Source organism: Lygodium microphyllum, chromosome 2, assembly GCF_053477565.2.
Source record: "Lygodium microphyllum isolate KBCC chromosome 2, Lygodium_microphyllum_v1.1.10, whole genome shotgun sequence".
In the NCBI taxonomy this organism is placed as follows: Eukaryota; Viridiplantae; Streptophyta; class Polypodiopsida; order Schizaeales; family Lygodiaceae; genus Lygodium; species Lygodium microphyllum.
In genome coordinates, this window is record NC_141136.1 from 151700504 (window position 1) to 151720575 (window position 20072).

Consider the following 20072-nt stretch of genomic DNA (forward strand, 5'->3'; position numbering starts at 1 on the left):
TAGAACAATCATTTGGAAAGTAGGAAGCTTCAAACTTCACATTTGCATGGATGTAGAGAGTTTACTTGATGTATTGAGAGGATGAAAATCATTCAAACTTGGTTTGAGCATCATATATATAGTCTAAACATTATATAGAAGTATGAGAAGCATTGTTGTGCTTAACCTTGTAGGTTGCTTGGAAACATAGTCAAATAAAAAAATTAAGATGTAAACTCTACTTTTGAATTCCAAAATCACCTCTTACTTCATGATTTTGAGCTAGATTGAAAGCACTTGTATTGAGCGCCTACTGGTGAACACATAGGCACATGTTGAGATTGCCTCATGTATCACCTTGATTTCTCCTTGAGTCTCGTGTTCTTTGCTACTATCAATTTGATCAAATTTATTACAAACTTTGTCATATTGTATGATGTCTTGGGATCAATCCTTGTGCTAGAAAGCAATAATTTTGGGTTGTTGAGCTCCCATGCTAGTGTAACAACTCATAGATAGGTGTTGAAGGTAAGCTAGACCCTAACGACATCTTGTTATGTGATTTATCTCCCTAAAAGTCTCTCAAAGGAATCATTTTCCTCAAACTCCTGCTCTTAAGGTGTTTTAACTTAAGGGTAAGATGCATCATTTCTTGATTTAAGAGCTTTTGACACCTCAAACCCTATGGTTCCATCTACCGAGGCAAGGTCCCCTTGTCCTTACATTGCATGTTCACACTTAAGATAGCCTTTGGATTTGGTTTTATCCTTCAAAGACCCATGTAAGCACGAAAAGATACCCTAATCTACTTTACCTCAAGGGTATAATGTACCTTCGAGAGGAGTTTGTGGATCTAGTTTATGATGGACCTTCAAGAGGAGTTTGTGGATCTAGTTTATGAAGGTTCTTCAACCTTGTCCAAGGCCAAGCATCCTTCTAAGCTTTTGAGAAGTCTATTTCATATATTCTAGGCATCCGAACTTGGTGTCTTGCTCAAAGGACTTACAATTTGGCCTTCAATGCTTCAAAATCATCAAGCTCACCAACTCTTATATCCAATCTAAGTGCCATTGAGCTTTATGTTGTCTTAGAACCTTTCACCTTGTTCAAAAAGCCCAAAATTATTTCCTTTTTAAATCAAGAAGTTTCTTTTGAGTTATTTTATCATGAGGTTGAGTTGCCACTCGTTTGTGATCTTAAAGCTACATTTTTTACCAACTTCTTGACCAAGCCTTCCAAGCAAGACTCCTTGACCTTCCAATGCTTGCTAGTGCCTAGGACTTGGACCCTATCTTGCTTGGATCTCCAAAAGCACCCTTAATCACAAAAAAAGAGCCTCCAAGGCAAAGGGATAGATATTATGTTAAAAGGATTTGTGCATCTCAACTCCCAATTAGTTGTCTAGACAAATAATATTGGGAGTCTCAAGGGAGTAGTCTACTTAACCTAGGCTAGAAGCTTGTCTTTCATGACTCAAAGGCCTTCAAAAGAGGTCAAATTTGGTAAAGTAGGCCCTTTAGGTAAAATACCTTGAGGGTGTAATCAGGCACTCAAAGGCATCCTAGAACTATGCTTTAGCTAGGTAGTTTCTTCTATCACTTGTTGAAACCTCTTGCAAAGGCTTTGAGGAAGGATATTGTGGGCTTGCACTCTTAACAAGAGTCCTTCAAGGAGTATATTTGTTTACAAAACTACCCTTGACATAAAATGCCCTAGGATAAGCTTCTAATACTTGACATTGTTTGACTTTCCCCTTGAATGTCATGCATCACGGCAAGTGGTCACATTTGTGGCTTTTAAGTTGTAACTTTGGCATTAAGAGGGATAGTTTCTCAGCTAAAACTTCCAAAGAATCCACAACACTTCATTCAACACTCAAAGTTACTCTCAAGGTATAATACCTTGAGGGTGAATTCCTACTTAATTTTTTAGCATGGCATGTGCCAATTAGACCTAATACCCACCTTGTGAACTTGTAAGCCCCCTAAGCTTGATCAATTTCAAAATGCTCCCAAACTCTTCCCAAGCTCAAGTTACACCTAAAAATCACCCTCAACGTATTTTACCTCAATGGTAAGGTTTGGCATCCTTTTACATACCACTGACATTAAAAGCAGCAACCCTAGTGGCTAGGGAGATTCCTAATTGACATCATTTAAAGATTGCATAACATCTTGTGCAACCATGCCCTCTCATAAATCTCAAAGCCACTCAAATCCACCTTGGAAATATGAATACCTTAGGATAGGTTTTCTCATAAATCTCCATCTTTTGTAAGGCTTCAAGGCTAACGTCCTCATCTATATGCAAAGCATTACCTCCTCTTAGCATCATCCTTGACCTTGCACTCATGAATTCACATTTGCTAGGCATTCAAAGACTCATTCCGGTCTACAAGCTCACATCTTAAAGTAGGTTTTCATTGATTAGGCTTTCACTTTCTACCTCCAAAAGGTCTTACAAACCCTAAATTAGGCTTCATTTTCTAGCCTCTTATAATTTTTGTAGACCTAAGCCTCATTTCTACTTGTACTTTGATCTCCACTTTGTAAATTGCAACAAAAACGTGTCCTCAAGGCATCCAGGATCCACTATTAAGGAATCTAGCCACATAGGATAGTCTATACCATTAGCTAGGAGTGCTTAATGCCTTGCTTGACCTTCCTTCGACCCTTCATACACTTTTAGGAGTGTCTTATCTCGAGGTTGGGGTATTCTACCTCAACCTTATGTCTAGGTCCTCAAAATTCCTGCATAGAAAATTTTGCATAATTTTCAGCTCTAGACTTGAGATAGGGCCAAGTTTAGGCTCAAAATGATTTAGCAAGCTTGCATAGATGAAATTGCAAAATTATATCTCCCTTATGATTTATAAGATGAATAAAATAGCACAAGGAGTCACGACCCTATCTTCATCTCTTACATTGTAGTGACTACAAAAGACTTAGGTAAGACCATGCTTACTTGAGATACTCTTGAGATTCAAAACGAAGCCAAAACCTTCATGACCTTAGATTCATGGCCTAAGGAGAGGAAGATTTGGTTTTATATTTAGATATGCTTGCATGCTTTCCTCCAGTGTACAACACATGCAATCCCTAGAAGATTGAAGAACAATAAGTAATAGCTTTTCCAACAATAAATTCAAGTAAGGACTCACAAAATCATAAAGTTTGATAGCTCCCGTAGTAGTAAATGAGCACTTATAGACATGTAGTGGTTAATAAATACAACAAAAAACAACACCAAAATCAATCGTTTGATACCATGTGAGGTGGCAAATGAACAAAAGCTAGAAAACACAATGCATAAACATTGACAAGATGAACATTGAGATATGGACACAAGAGATGAATTGTGAATGAGCAATAGAATCCATAACTCAAAGCATGAAAATGATCAAACCACAAGGGTACTATCACATATAATGATCAATAATATATCTAGTCTCCCTCTCTCTAATCGATGTGATCTAATACAACTAAGAGTGGAGGAGGAGTGCAAATGTATAAAGCATGGAGAGCCAACCAAGAAAAATAGGTCATCCAACATACAAACACCTTGTAATGAGTAGGTCAGCAAATGAATGAGGCCACCCAATATCTTCTCTAGCTTCCCTAAGTGGTGCCTAGCATAAGCCATAGTAAAAGTGTTTAGTATCTATGGAATGTACCTAATAGCTTATATGGGAGGAGCCGAACTGAACCTATGCAAGGCACCCACAAGTAGCGAAATATTTTGTCATAAACCTATCTAAAAAATCCACTCAACCATTTAAGTTGATTCCCACCTTGAAATAAAGATATACACTTCAAATTGAGCCTCACAATGATCTGTTTCCCTATTCCTTCCCCCATAAGATATTAGGTAGATCAAGAGAAAGATGGAATCCAAGTACTTATGCTTGAAAAAATAGTATTTATTTATTTTGTACCTAACACAAATAGGAAGTAGGATCTTGAGCAATGGAAAGTACAAAGGAGCTAAAACAACATTAGAATATGGCCCTACCTATGTAGCCCCGACCTTAGTTACTAGACTAATAGCTCATGCACATAATGAGACCCTCATATATGAGCTATTGAATCACCCATTGATAAATAAAATCCTTATAGAAGAAGAGATGTGAATTGCAAGTCATATCGCCAATCCATCAATAGTGATAGATGTAGTCACATATATAACATTATTGAGCATAGGGCCAAGAAAGTTAGGCAAACTTGCAAAGTTTCAGTGTAATCCCTAGTTCTATTGGAGGTGAACTTTCAAAATAGCACCATATAAACATACATGAATAAAAGAAACTATGATATTCTTATGAATAAATAAATTGATGTCATTGAAACAAGTTGTGAACACCAACACTACATTAAGGTTAGAAAAGATAAAGCATAGAAAAGCCTTTAGGCATATCAGTTCTTGTTTAGATACATGTTGCACTTATGGTTTGACCTAGTAGTTCTAGATGATCAGAAAAAATGACTAGTTTGTAGGAGACAAGAGTTTGAAATCTCTAAAGGAATTGAATTGAAAGCCTCTCAATTACTTATACCATGATCATGGCTAAGAGGGGGGGAAACCCCAACCGCTCTACCTTCATCGATTAAACCAAACTGAATCATTTTATGAACATGCGAGCCTAGGCAGAAGCCATTAAGGCCCAACCTCGCAAATCCTTCAAGCAAAGTGTACCTTGATAAACCCACCCCATGCAATGCTAAACTCCTTCGAGAAAAGCTAATGCTTCTTCAATCAACTTAGAGATCTTCATTGATAGTAGCCATAGAGAGTGTGGTTCTTCTTCAACAACAATATCATCGTCAAAGCCTTCCAATTTGAATTATTGTTGTCTTGGCTCTCGTTATCTTGTATGCACACTCATATGCATGTAATTTAGTTTGAGAGACAACTATACAATCCTCATTGACCTTTGTACTTCAAATCCTTATAAGAAAGGGTGAAAGTCTCATGCAATGATGTTGTAGAACACTTTAAAAAATAAATGAAACAATAACACAAAAAGTAAAGAACATACGTCTACACCACACTCAAGGTTTATCAAGTTAGCAATGCTGGGTGGCCTAGGTACCAAGGAAGTACTTGCGTGCCTAGTGTTAAAATTGACTCTCTGAGTCATTTAAAACATTCTTCCCCTCCAACTCCTTTCAACCACCCAAGTACCAATGAGACAAACCCACAAACAACAAGTTGGAAAATGCACTTCATTATGTGAAGATTTCTTATGCACTAAATTGAAAGTTGAGACCTCCAAACCAAATGCAGATCATATAACTGCATAAACATCAATTCCTAAGTTTCATGCCTTGTAAAAATCTAGTTGTATTCGACCCTTCATGCATCTAACCCAATGTGCATAGAGTTGGATAGCATGCATAGGATTTATGGTTCAAAAATAGGTATGATCATTCATGATAATAGCCCAATATGTAATCAACTCACATAAATATAAAAAACAATGTTCTAGATTACTATAGAACTCTTCCTTCACCTTCATACATCAAGCTTTGCATTCATGATAGTAGAGACCCATTAAAGCATTAGTTCAATCCTCTAGATCATTCAAAACCAAACAAGCACATAGATCAAAGATGAAAGTGTATGACAACTGTGCTACCCTAAATTTCTATATATTGAAGCAATGAAGTACTCTTATTTTAGTCCCAAAACATCATCCTTCAATGCATGATGGTGCTGGTTTAAGAATGCTTCAAAATAGACCACCATGTCTCTTATTTTAGGGTAACAAAGCATATCTAACAACAGTAAGAAATAGGATAGCAATGCAATATTATAATTTAGCATGTAATTTACTATTCTTAGCCTTTCTAGATTTGTGTCAATCATGTTCAAAGCAACCCTAAAGTATTTCCCATCTTTAACCCAAAAGTAGGCCTCCCAAACCTTTAGATTTTAGCTAAAAAGCATTGTGATCATACCATCATAGAGAAAAGATTTATGATAACAATGGGTTGCTATAAATCGGTTCTAAAATACAATGTTTTCAACCACAAAAATATGTCCAAAACTCTCTAGAGATATGCTCTATTTTGTCCCAAAATAGCCATGTTCATACCCTATGGTGATTAGCCCAAAATATATCTAGTATGACCTATAGATGGCAAACAAGAAGCAAGCAACTTGCAATCCGAAAAATCCAACATATCTCTAGTCGTCCTCCTCCATTCTTCTCATTTCCCTTTCCTCCTAACTAACAAAATACTCTTGCTTTTTCCTCTACTTCACTCCCAACCCTAAACTCCATATAGATAAGTTCACACAATGTCCTTCAGTCTCTTCTACTCTTCACACATACATGTAAGATAGGTAGTGTAATCTACCACCTATCTGATCTCTCTAATTCACTCATATTTGTAGTTTAATATGTATCTTAAAAGCCACACAATAACGGACTCTAGCTAGAGTCATTGAGCATGTGGAGTTTGATGACAATGCAAACATCATATTTATATTATTTATTGCGATCTCACATGTAGGGTATATTCGATATTTTTGTGTTCACTTGGTTGCACCTTACCAGAACCGCAAATATAAATGATTTCATACAGATAAGAACCCATGGGTTGGAGCAAGTATGAAAGTAAGGACTTTGGGATGTTTTGTCATCATACATCAAGGTCACATAGCTCCTATAGAGTGATCCATGAATGACTTGGGATGCTTTGTTGTTGTACATCTAGGTCACATAGCTTCTAGAGAGTGGTCCAAGAATGTCGAGCTAAGTATTTTTATTTTGTAATATACATGCATTGTAATGGTCTTTGTTAGTTTTGTATTATCATTGCTAATTGTAATCTATTGGCATTTATTCTACATTGCGATTTTCTTTGATTATAGGTGCAAGAAGGAGGGAATAGAGTGGCACATCATCCGTTGTGCCTACACAATATTAGATTCTAACTTCACCTACCCATATTCAGTGTAGAGATCAAAATGTTTCAAATAATTTTTATGAGAAAGAGAAAGCTTCATTTTGATTATCTAAATGAGAAAACACCTTCTTTTCCATTGAGGTTGGAGCTCTTTTACATAATTTGGATACACTTTGAACTATATATTATTGTTGGTATCCAACATTGGTGCTATGTTTTAGGATTCTTGCTTTGCTATATTTTGTGTTTAGTGAGCTACATTGTTTAATTCTCATGTACATAATGTGTGTGGAGAGAGAGAGAGAGAGAGAGAGAGAGAGAGAGAGAGAGAGAGAGAGAGAGAGAGAGAGAGAGAGAGAGAGAGAGAGAGAGAGAGAGAGAGAGAGAGAGAGAGAGAGAGAGAGAGAGAGAGAGAGAGAGAGAGAGAGAGAGAGAGAGGCAATGATTTCCATGGCTAACAAATGATGCAAGCAAATGGTAATTTGTTACTTTCTTAGTGTTGTTTCTTGGTATTGTGCTTAGCTACCTAGCATTTGCACGCAAGGAACACTAGTCTAAATTATGCTTTTATAAAATCCCATTTCTTATGAGCATAGAGCCACTCTAGTTATAATTATGAAATCCCATTCAAAGCTTTGGAACAAAACTACCAAATTTTAAGTGAAAGGTTTTTGTACTCCAAATAGGGAGCCACATTTTAGAATGTGTCCAGTTTTTTCTAAAACCCACAAATACTTATACAAATTCAAGAATCGCCAACCTACCTCACATATTTGGTCAAACTTCCCAATAGATCCCTTCAATCCGCTCAAAATTTCCACAAAGCTTGTCAAAATTTGCCAAAATTCACAAACATGACCCTTAGAATTTTATGAAGATTGTATAATGTTTGCAATGTTTTATAAAGATGATTGTGATTTTAATATATGGGATGGTAGGATGACAATTTTTGTTTGCATTATAGTGGATATTGTAGGTTCGTATAAAAAAGAAGGGGCTAGGCAAATTTCATAGATTTGTATGCAAGGGTATTTTGGTAAATTTTGAAATTGAGGGATATTTTGTGAATGGGCCATGGTACTTTGGCACTTTATAACATTTTTCAAACTGCCTAGCATATATAACCATTTTACTCAATGGGAAGACAATACTTTCTTTGAGGATGTGATTAATATTCTTAAAGACTATAGACATGTTAGTTGTGGCAATACAAAGGGTGATCCCTATCTCTTTTGGCTCATCTTGAGGCCTTGAATGGCAAAGCAACTTGATAGGAGAACTTCCCCATTTAGTTAATCTTTAATGGTCATATGTGCTCATGTGACAAATCCTTATTTACGTGTTTGCAAGAAAATGGTTAAGTGACTTGTGACATGTGGCATTGTGCACACATGATTACGTGTTACCAACCATAGTAATTTGCAAAGGACAATGAAGTAAAATCATTTAATGAGTGGTAGAACAAGGCAATGGCTTATGAACTTGTCCTCCTAGTGAGTCTTTTGTCTACATTTTTGATGTTAATGATCGTCTTTGGGAAAGGATACACATTAGAGATCCTATTTGCGTTATTCATATACATATCGTGTTCCTAGTCTAGGGAACGAGGGCCAATTAGGTTGTGGCCCTTGATAAGCTCATAGACTACCCTCCTAATAGGCTATCACTTTTTTGAGCTTTTTTGGCAATTTGATTGTTCCCATTTTGGTGGAGAAGCAACTCGTCTATCAAATTTGAATTTCGTTTCTATTTTCCTTTTGGCCCTCAACTTTGATCTTTTTTTTTTAAATGATATTAATCGATATTTCTTGACCATATTTGTCAAAAAAAGAATTTGTGGCCCTCTTTGGCAATCTAAATATTCAAGCTTGTACCCTATATGTGCAGTCTACATGAGTTAGGAACGGCTCTAAGAGCCATGCCTTGCATATGTCAATCAATTTGCCTGAGAGAGTTATCACTATTCAAGAGAAATGGCCACGTGCACGTGTAGACTAATGGTGGGTCCCTTGGGTATTGTCCAGTTCTAGCAAGCATATCCATGTTTGGTAGGAGAGAGAAACATTCTACAAGGAGAGAGAAAGCATTGTGTGCATTAGAGGAGTTGAGAGAAATGGAGAAAAGGGATGACATATTTGAGGAGCCAACCAATGAAATAAGTGCATGTGGATTTGCTATGGGCAAGCCTACAGAGTACCCTCATTTTTTACAGGGTTCACAAGGAAAGGTCACAAGAATGCAAAACCCCATTTTGTAGACTTACGCAAGCCAATGTAACATGTGTGTGACCCGACTCTAAAAGTTCAAACTCTAAAAGATTCTTATAAGATTCGTTTTTACTACTCGGCCCGGGAAATGAAAGGAAAACTCTGCAGAATTGAAAACGAAAAAGCCCGGGAGGGAAATAATCACCCGCGAAAACCAGAGAGAGAGAGAGAGAGAGAGAGAGAGAGAGAGATTTTGAAGAAGAGAGTGCATGCTTTCTCTTCCGCCTGAACGCTTCTTTCTCTCGCGCGATCACAGACAGAGAGCGCGCGCTCTGAACCTGCGACTGGCTGGCTGTCCCCCTCCTCCGCCCCTCCGAAGCAATTCTTCTGCACCGGCAGCACCAGACTCCCATAAAAGCCGTCCGCTGCAATGGTCGGGACTCGATCTCAGCGCAACAAGCGCGTCTCGGCCCCGCCTCATCAGCAGCACCAGCTTCTGATCCGGCCTCGGGAGGAAGCAGACGGCGAGTTGTGTTGTGAGAGGTGCGGGCGAGGGAACCGGGAGCATCATCTGGTGCTCTGCGACTCCTGCGATCGGGGCTTCCACACCACCTGCCTCACCCCGATCCTCTTCCGCGTCCCGACGGGCCCCTGGAATTGCCCTCTCTGCTCTACCTCCAAAAATCACCGAGTGCAAGGTTCTCTCTTTCTCCCTCTCTTACCCGACATCGATTGTTTCGGCTGTCTTGCCTCGCATATGCATTATCTGGCCTGCATTCAGTCCAATGCGTTTTTTATGCTTCGTTGTGTTTTCTTGTCTCAATTGGCTTACTGCAATTTCTGTGTTCGGTCACGTCGTTGAGTTATGTGCGCATTCCTCCACATGGTTGGGGGGCACCTGTTTGGGATGCTGTGGTTCTTCGACTTTTGTGCCTCATAGCTGGATTGTGTCGGGTCGTGCTCTACAACATGATTTGCCCATTCATCTTGGTTTTGCCACTAATCATGTTTTGCCCTCTTAACGGCTTTGTCAACAGAATTTCCACTCGTGCAGACCAAAATTGTGGACTTCTTCAGAATTCAGAGGCCTCTCCAAGCATTGGAAGGTGCTTTTCTTGGTCTTCGGTTAATTAGATTTGTCTCAGCATGGTTCTTTCCACCTGTTAGCAAAGGATATTACCTGCCATTGATGGAGTGTGCAAATTTCAGGTGTCAAGAAGCGTCTAAAGAGGAGTTCAAGCATATGTGTGAAAAAGAAAAGCAGAAGGTTGCTTCCTTTTGTACCATCCAAAGACCCATCACGTCGTTTGGCTCAAATGGCTTCACTGGCTACAGCTATGACAAGCTCCAGTGTAGAATACAGTGATACACTAACATATTTGCCAGGGTTGGCACCAAGATCAGCAAATGACCCAATGCTAGAGAAAGGGGGAATGCAGGTACTGAATGGCGACCTTTGTTTGTTTGTGATTAAGAGTTTTCTATTGGTTTTGCCCTTAAACTGTGTAGTTGTCTGAGATTGAGAGCTTTATTTGACAGGTTATGTGTAGAGATGATAAAGCTGCATTTGATCTTTGCAAAGAGATGTCTAGACACGGTGCCTGTCCGCCCTTAATGGTTACCTTTGATTCTCAAGAAGGGTAATGTACTTTGATATTTGGATTTCTTTGCACGACTTTGTATAAGATTCTCTCCATGCCATGCATGATCATCAGTACCAGTTCCTACAGTATGCAGCCAATGGTAATTAGTGTCAAATGATTGTTTTACTTCTCTTTTAACATGATGCTTGATGACTGCAGGTTTGTGGTGGAAGCAGATAGCTCCATCAAAGACCTCACCATTGTTGCAGAGTATACAGGGGATGTAGATTACATGTGTAACCGTGAAACTGATGAAGGGGATAGCATTATGGGCTTGCTTTTCACTGAGTGCCATAGCAAGGACCTTGTCATCTGCCCTGACAAGAGAGGCAACATTGCCCGATTTGTCTCTGGAATCAACAATCACACTCCGTAAGATACTTTTCGTCTTTTAGCCATGAGGCACTTGGTTTATGTAAGTGCAGGGTATTCCCAGGCATTATTTTTGCTCATCAGTCTGTACATTAGATAAACTCTTTGCAGAGGTGTGACAAGGCCATGATTATAGTAGCCTGTCATCACATGTAGTTAAGCTCCTCTACTAAACAATATTTTGCTAAGTGGATTTTTGCACACATCAAAATGAAATGGTGGATGTGCTCAGTGATTGTTTAACAGTTTGACTTGCTTACAGACTTTAATTTGTTGAGTAACAAACAGTTGTCCAATTCTTTGTTCTTAGGGATGAGTTTGCTGAATGTGGCTCCTTTAGATTTTCTGTAAGGATAAGCGTGTAGCTGCATGAGGTGAAATACAACGGTAACTTGTGCTCAATCTGGTTTTGCTCCTGTGCTTGATTTTCCAGAGCTGGAAGGAAGAAGCAGAACCTGAGATGTGTGAGATTCAACATTGATGGTGAAGCTCATGCCTTGCTTATTGCAATCCGGGACATATCCAAAGGTGAGCGGCTTTACTACGACTACAATGGCTATCAGCATGATTACCCAACAGAGCATTTTGTGTGAACCTAAAACAAGGATGCTAGCTGGTCATTTTTGACCGAATCTATGTTGAGTAGCGTGGTAGATGGGATGTGAGCTCACATGAAAGCAAGCAATGTGTTGCCAATCCAGATGACCAGCATTACGAGGCTCTTCATTTCTTAAATTGTCTCCTATGATCGGCCACGATAAGAGCTTCTGATGGAGGCATGATATACCCCACAGCAATTGATTTGGTGGCGTCATATCCTTGAGAGGTCTGTTAGTTGGTCTCCGGCCCTTAATCATGCAGCTATTCCACAATTCAACCATTTATCCCTTACAAATCTGGAGGGGTTGTTTCCAGTGCTTGTATGTAAAATTGGAATCCCCTCTTACTGGGTTTTGGCATGTTCCTGTTCACATGCTTAGGGAGTCTGTTGCGCTCACGTTTGGGTCTCAGCAAAGTCTTAATAATGGAAAGAAAACCGAGGATATGTCAAAAGTTGGATAGGATCAACCAGAATCTTTTCATTATACAGTGAACGGTATGTTTGTTTGTCTGATCCAACTGGACAATGCTGAGGACGCTGCAAATTGCAATGCGGAATCAGATTAGCCGTACATAAGATGTCACAGTTAACTGAATGGTGTTTATACGCACAAATTACAATGCAAGCATTGCTTTATGACTCTTCGTGAACCACGCATCTAACGGTCGACCTTTGAATTGTCTCTGAACTAGTAAATTATAATAAGGGAGCGATATTAAAAAACAAAAGGGTATTAAAGGTTTTAACTTTTACCCTCTAAGAAAGCGCATTAAAAAACGAAAGGGTATTAAAGTTTTTTTCCCCCCAAGCTTCCTTTGAATCGTCACTCTTTAGGAAATTGTAAGAAATTGGTTTGCAAGCGAGGACATGTCCACAAGTTTGTATTAAGTTTAACAGTGTATCTATTTAAGTGCGTTAGTTAGCTTTGTTATTTAGCAGCTTTTGTCGGTAGCAACTTTACTCAACAATCTATTTATTTTCTCTTCTTTTTCTTTTGTTTTTAGTTTTTTCCTCTCTCTTGTTTCCCTTTCCTCTCAATTTCTTATGTTTAATTTTCTCTCTTTCTTTTTCTTTGCTTTTTATTTTAGTTTATTTTCTCTCTTGGTTCTCTCTTTCTCTATCCTTGCTTTTCCTCTCTAAGCTTTATTTTTTCTCTCAAATCAATCTTCCTTTTTTCTCTCTTCTCCTTCCTCTCTTTTTCTTTTTCTCTTTTTTTAAATTTTTTATAAAATTTTATCATTCTTTCATAATTCTCTCTTTTTTCCTTTTTTTAAAAATTATCATTCCTCTCTATAATTATCTCTCTTTTGTTTTTCTCCCTTTTAAAGTGTGGAAAAAATTGTATTAAAAAAACTTATAAATATCTAATTGAAAGAAGTTTAAATTGAAAAGTTTAAGATAAAAGAGAGAAATATAAGAACTTTTGATTTAATTAGAAAACGGAGAGGAAAGAGAGAGTGAGTGAGTGAGAGAGAGCTTCGGCCTCTCTCGTGAGAGGAAAGGGGGAAGAGATTTAATTAGAAAGGGGAGAGGGAAGAGAAGGGGAGATTACACATGAGAGATGGGTGAGAGTTTTATTTAAGAAAAATAGCCATGCAAATAGAGAGTAGAGAGAATTTGCTAATAAACGAAGAGATGCAAATGATTCGTTGGGGGAAGAGAAAGAGTTGTCAAAATTGTCATTTCACACTTGTTTACATTGCTAACAAATTTTTTGATTTGCATAGAAAAGATTTGCCAATAGATTTTGTGATTTGCACTTCGACATGATAGGACACTCAATCATATTGCCACCATGTCCTTTTGTTTTCCTTTAGCCTCCTCTCAAAGGCCACCATGAGCTTCCAATTCGTAGAACTCCATGGTCACAAATTGCTCTTGAAATTGGCTCAAACTTCTTGACAGTTGGCCATGATAGTGTAAATTTTGTCACACTCACGTGGGAGTCGAACGAGGTTTTTTGTGATTCAAAGGGTCATTGTTAAACGTTAGATTTCTTAGGTCATTGTTGCCATCACACCCTCCAATCTCTCCCACCATCCAACACACTCATTCAGCCTTCCCTTACTTCTTAGAGGGTTGCACAATCCTCAAATAGTGCATTTGAACCTATCTCGCCTTCATGGTTGCACAATTCTCTCTAATAGTGCATTTGAACTTGTCTCGACTTCATCATCACCTTCTTTTTGTCCATCTTGGACATAGGCCTATTGTTTTTTCATCATCCATATTTCCAAGGGACGAGCACAATTCACATCCTCCATTTTTAAATCATGTTATTTGCAGCATTCAATCACCATCAGTTTCTTCTTCATCTTAATTCCATGGGTTTGTTAGATATTCTTGATGTCCCATCCTCATAAGGTGTCATCAATGATCTATGTTGCTCACAGTTGTAAGGTCCCCATTATGAGGAGAAGCCATATGTGAGCTTAGATATTGGTTGAGTCTTGATTTGTATGTCAGATAAGGTCTATATGATAGGATGACAAAAAGGTGACTGTTTTGGGTCTAATCTTTGGGTTAGACAGAGTAGTTAAGTTGGTGGCAACTCGAGGCACATTGCATTGAGTTGTGGGATAAGGGAGTTATCAGGGACCTTAGCCAATGGTAAATAAAATATTCATTGGCTAACTAGTAGAGGTGCACATGGAAAGTTAACAGACACATGTGCATATGGAAGGTCAATAAACACATAGGCACATGGAAAGTCAACATATATGTGCATATGGAAGGTCAATAGACATGTGCATATGGAAGATCAACAGACACAGGTGCACATGGAAAGTTATCCATCATGATTCCCTTCACAGGTTATAAAAGCTAAATTCCTTTACAACCATTAATCATCTATCTTTCACCTAGTCAGAGTTGTTTCAGCTAGCCTTAACCTCTTCACCTATTTTTTATTTAGATTGCCATAAAAGCTTCACAGTGGAAGTGCACGGGTGGACAAAGCTATATTTATATAAGTTGTTTGGAGCTAAAGAAAATTTTCTTTATTCTCTTATTTATTGTGTACTCTTTATCTATCTCTTTCTCAGATTCTATTCGTTACGTCGTGTAAATTTTGTAAGGTATGAGGGGGCTCTAAGGATTGAAGAGTGCGCAAGAGGCAAAGGCTTTAACAACAAAGAGGAATGATGTCTTTCGGAAGTGGTTTTGACGCATTAGGAAGTGGTGTAGGAGGTGGTGCTGCTGTATCGACTATTCAAACATTAAGGATTTGTCCACCAACCTTTAGCGAAAGGCAAGTTAGATGGTATAAACTACACCTTTTGTGGAAGTTTAAAATTACAACTATCCTTGATTCTTATGAGCTTTTGGAGATTGTGCTGGGGATTGACACAGAACCACATTCTAGCTCCTATCCATCAAATTCTAGTGTGATGATTTTTTCAAATGTAGATATTCTATGAGCTTGGAAATGAAGGAATACAGATGCATTGTGTACCTTAGTTACAAGCTTTTGTGATAGTATTTTGACTTTGATTCAGCATACAGCCTTGGAATGTATTGAGGAGTCAGTATGAAACGCGAAACCAAACAAGGATTCAAAACTTGGAGAATTAACTAGCAGCGGAGAAGTTTGTTGAAGGAGAGAAGAGCTAGCTCAGAGGTGTCTTCGGATTTGTTCACAAAAATTTGATGGACTAGTAATTATTCTTAATACTCAGGTGAGATCTTAAGCTTTGACTTTTGAGGAGTTTTGTGTATTATTGATGGAGGAAGAGTTGAGGCCGAAAGCTCGAGAAGGAAGCAACAATGGAGATGTTGCATTCTTTGCCAATGCAAAAGGCAAAGGTGGTTCCTCCACAAAAAATGATTTTGACAAAAAGAAGAAGGGCGATAAAGAAGAAGTTTCAAGGAGAGTGTTTCTATTGCAAGAAAAAAGGACATGCAATTGCAAATTGTCGTGTCAAGAAGGCAAATTAAAAGAATGGTACTCTTAAAAGTAAAGGGAAAGAGATAGCTAATACGGTTGAAGCAAAGTTGGAGTTATTCATGGCGACCATTATGGTCAAAAGTCTTAGTGATTGTCCTATATGTGGATGACCTTCTTACAGGTGACTATGAAGATATGATTAACCAAACTCGAAAGGCTTTGAGTTCTGAGTTTGAATTGACAGACTTGGGCTTGCTGCACTATTGTTTGGGGATTGAAGTCTGACAAGAGCTAGGAAATATCTTTATCTCTTAGAAGAAGTGTGTGTGGGAGATGCTGAAGGCATTTGGGCAAGGAGATAGCTATACCTATGGAGATGCATGCAAAGTTATCTGTTGAGGATACATCAACACTAGTAGACATTGGGAGGTACAAGATGTTGGCTGATCTACTTGTGTAACACTAGACCAAATATCAGTTTTGCTATTGGTGTTTTGAGTAGGTTCTCAAACAAACCTCATGAGAGTCATTAGAAAGCTGGGATGCTAGTGTTTAGATACTTGAAGGAAACTCTTGACTATGGTATCACATACAGTTCCAAAACTTCTCTTGTGGGGAATTGTGACTTAAATTGGGTAGGAGACGATGATTCTAGGAAGTCAGTTTTTGGTTATTGTGTCTCTTTGGGTTAAGGAATTTTCTCTTGGATTAGTAAAAAGCAACCAATAGTGGCATTGTCTTCTATTGGAGAAGGGAGTATAAGGTAGCTTGTTTTGCTGCATGTGAAGCAGTATGGTTGAGAAGGATCCTATGGCATATGGGAGTGCAGGATGAAGAACAAACTATACTGAGATCCAGTATCACTATGTGTGCGATTTGATTGAGGATGGGATAGTGGAACTGGTGTAATGTCCAAAGAGGAGAATGGAGCGGATATCTTCACCAAAGCACTTACGAAGGATCTACTTCAAGTTCGGATATCTTTAGAGACTCGATATTGGGCCGAGGAGATAGTTCACTTGCAGGTGGACATTGAGGGGGTGTTAAGATATGCTCAATGTCCCATTCTCATAAGGTGGCACCAATGATCTATGGTGCTCAAAGTTGTAATGCGCCAATTATGAGGAGAAGCCATATGTGAGCCTGGATATTGGTTGAGTCTTGACTTGTATGTCAAATGAGGTCTATGTGATTGGATGGCAAAAAGGTGACCATTGTGGGTCTAATCTTTAGGTTAGACAGAGTAGTTAAGTTGGTAGCAACTCGAGGCATATTGCATCGAGTTGCGGGTTAAGGGAGTTATCAGGGCCCCTAGCCAATGGTAAAGGGAATATTCCCTAGCCAACTAGTGGAGGTGCACATGAAAGGTCAATAGACACATGTGCATATGGAAGATCAACAGACACATTGGCACATGAAAGGTCAACAAACACATGCATATGGTAGGTCAACAGACACGTGTACATGGAAGGTCAACAAACATAGGTGCATATGGAAGGTCATCCATCGTGACCCCCTTCACAGGCTATCAAAGCTAAACCCCTTCACAACCATCAATCATCTATCTTTCACCCAGTCATAGTTGTTTCAGCTAGCCTTAAGCTCTTCACCTATATCTTCTATCTAGATTGCCATCTAAGCTTCACAGTGGAAGCGCACGGGTGGACAGAGCCATCTTTGTATCAATTGTTTGGAGCTAAAGAATTTTTTCTCTATTCTTCTCTTATCTGTTTGTACTCTCTATCTCTTTCTCAGATTCTGTTTGTTGCAACGTGTAATTTTTACAAGGTCTCCTCCCTCTTTAGCTCATTTTTCCCCACATTCTTCTCCAACATCTACATCAGAAGATCCTTCCCCCTCACCCACCCCCTCTTATGCCTCTAGCTCTATGAGTGCACTTGCATCTACCTCTGCGCCCACTGCGAGGAGGGAGGCCTCGATCATGCAATGCCAACACTCCCCCTCCAGAGTCCCAAAACGATGAGAATTCCACCTCCTCTTGGGGCAATGTGAGATTTATTTGGGATTTGTATGCAACATGTTGCTTGGTTTAGTGCAAATACACATTTGATGTTATATGTTCTCAAGGGTAATCGTGGCAAAAAGTTAAGAGGTGTACAAAGCAATGGGAGGATGTGGCAAAGAGATGTGGAGAAAAGGGTCATGGTGATGACATGGGAGCAAGCCTCGCTAAAGTGGACCATCGCCTATCAATAGATTGCACATTGAGAGTGCCACATTCCTAATGGGAAAAATAGTTACGAGATGATGACGGGGGCGAAAGAGGGTACAAGACGTTGATGTGGGTTTGAAAGCTGTGACTACAAACCTTTTGCATGGGATGGAGCTGGTGCAGAGGATGGGGGCACAAAGCACCATAAGGAGAGTTTAGAGGTGGCCAAAGAGATGACTTTGGAAGTGTCAGAGTTCTTGTAGGGTCCATAGTCGAGGTCGTAAGTTCTATTGACAGATTGGCTAATCAGTTCTAGTGATGTGGCCATGTACATACCATGATTTACATCATTGTCACTTCTCTTTCTGTTATCTTGGTTTGTTGGTTTTTGGTGTTGTTTGTACATCATATATTGCATAATGTTTAGATATAACTCCAAAGGAAAACTCAATGTTTTCAAAGTTATACATTTGAGCAAATTGTTATCCACTTCTTGAATAGTAATTGAAGAGGAATACAGATTTTCTACCTATGTCTTGCTTTCTTAAAATGTTGCATATTCGTTGGTATGACTAGTTCAAGCAATGATAGCAATCTCATTGGTGTCAACTCCCAATTTTCTCTATTGTGCAACACATTTTTCCCTTCTTACATTGTATCAATTTGGTCTATAAATTAACCTACTCGTCTTTATCGTTGTCGTAGATTTCGTGCAAGGGCTGCTGAACACGGAGTTCAAGTTGCAACAAGTGAAGAGACTAACAAGAAGAAATCGAATTTTTGATGCCAAAGTTCACTATATTCCTTGTCAAGAGAGTTACATGAGGTCCATGTTCAGAAAAAGCTGTACATATCCAGCTTTACATTCAGATGCTCGAGTTCAGTTTTGCCATTGGCACTTGTTAAATTCTGCTGGGTAATAATTCATGTGAACAAATTTTCAGGATTCCATACAAAGTCAAAACAAAGGAGTTCTGTAGGCAGCAAAAGATGTATGCCCAGCCAAGCACAAATGAGGAACAATCTGTTTGTATCTCCAAAGCCAAAGCAGGGTATTAAATTGTTTTCATCAAAAGGTGAGAGTATTCATTTTTGAGAGAGGATAGGCAGGCACTGATCAAGACCAAGTGTTTGAATGCACCCAAATTCGAGAAGTAATCTTTAAAGTCATCACTCCTGATTCATAAGATATCAAGGAACATGGGGCAGGCACCTCTCTTAAGCCATAAACATGGGCTATGGTTCCTGCAAGAGCTCTGGGCCCTTGTTCTTCAAGCAGTTTCTTAGTAGTAGGAAGAAAAATGTTCTTCACATCAGCATGTACATTCTGTAACTTGGCAGTTGCCTGATCAGCAGAGGATTTCAGAAGATCCAGAGAGCTAAAAGGATCTATGTGCTGGAACCTGCAACCCAACTCCCATTCTAGAGTATCAAGCGTCCACATCTGGAATTGTGTATGCATAAGAATAGCCGTTCCATGTTTGCCAGCACGACCTGTTCTTCCAGAACGATGCACGAATGTCTCTGTGTCATTAGCCACATCATAATGTATAATAAGATCAACATTTTGAATGTCTAGACCTCTAGTTGCAATCAAATGCTTGATTAGGATGGTCCAGAGCTAATGCTCATGAACCGTCTTTGTAAGCTCAAAACTAAGTCAATTAGATTTTTCCTGTAGTGTTTCCAGGCCTGCTCGCTGGTCTCTGTATTTGTTTGTAGAGCTGTAATGCCTGCTTACCATAGCCTTGGTTGACATAAGCTAAGAGCATTGCAGTCCATATAATTGTACTTTGTTGTTCTTGGCATCACGCATGCGTCTGTAGAGTCGCAAAGCTTCTGCACCCTGGTTGCAATTGACATATCCAGAAATGACGGCAGTCCACAAGAAGACAGTTTTGGTTTTACATGGCAAGAAATTAAAAGCCTGTACGGTAGCCAGGTCACCACAGCTGATCAAAATGGTGATGTAATACTCATGAATTGATGTGCTTATGTCCTTCTGATAGGCACAGAGGTGCTAGTAGATGAGCTTCGCATGGGAGAGGGACTTTTCTTTGTGGCAAAGGCGAAGGAGGAGCCAGTAGGCATCGTGCAAAAGGGCGGAGCCTGTGCAAGGGAGGAGGTTAAGGGCCTCGCCTGAGCGCCCAATCTTACACAGGAACTCAATTTCTGTATTCAAACCGAGCAGAGACAGGTCTTGGATGCTGCTCAGATTGAGAGAGTGGTCTACAGGAGCCCCCGGCCTGTCGTTAACCCACCTGAGTTCTGGCCTCTTCTTTATAACCAACATATCCTGG

At 39.2% G+C, this 20072-nt stretch overlaps 1 protein-coding gene across 1 annotated transcript; it reads left to right on the plus strand.

Annotated features, from left to right (window-relative positions):
• Window positions 1-9324: 9324 nt before the first annotated feature.
• Window positions 9325-12320, plus strand: LOC148040472 (histone-lysine N-methyltransferase ATXR5-like). The gene is made up of 6 exons (XM_087666601.1): window positions 9325-9795; window positions 10135-10203; window positions 10307-10536; window positions 10637-10737; window positions 10900-11112; window positions 11546-12320. The coding sequence occupies exons 1-6, from the start codon at window positions 9528-9530 to the stop codon at window positions 11703-11705; spliced, it is 1041 nt and encodes a 346-aa protein (XP_087522727.1). The 5' UTR covers window positions 9325-9527; the 3' UTR covers window positions 11706-12320.
• The last annotated feature ends 7752 nt before the right edge of the window (window positions 12321-20072 follow it).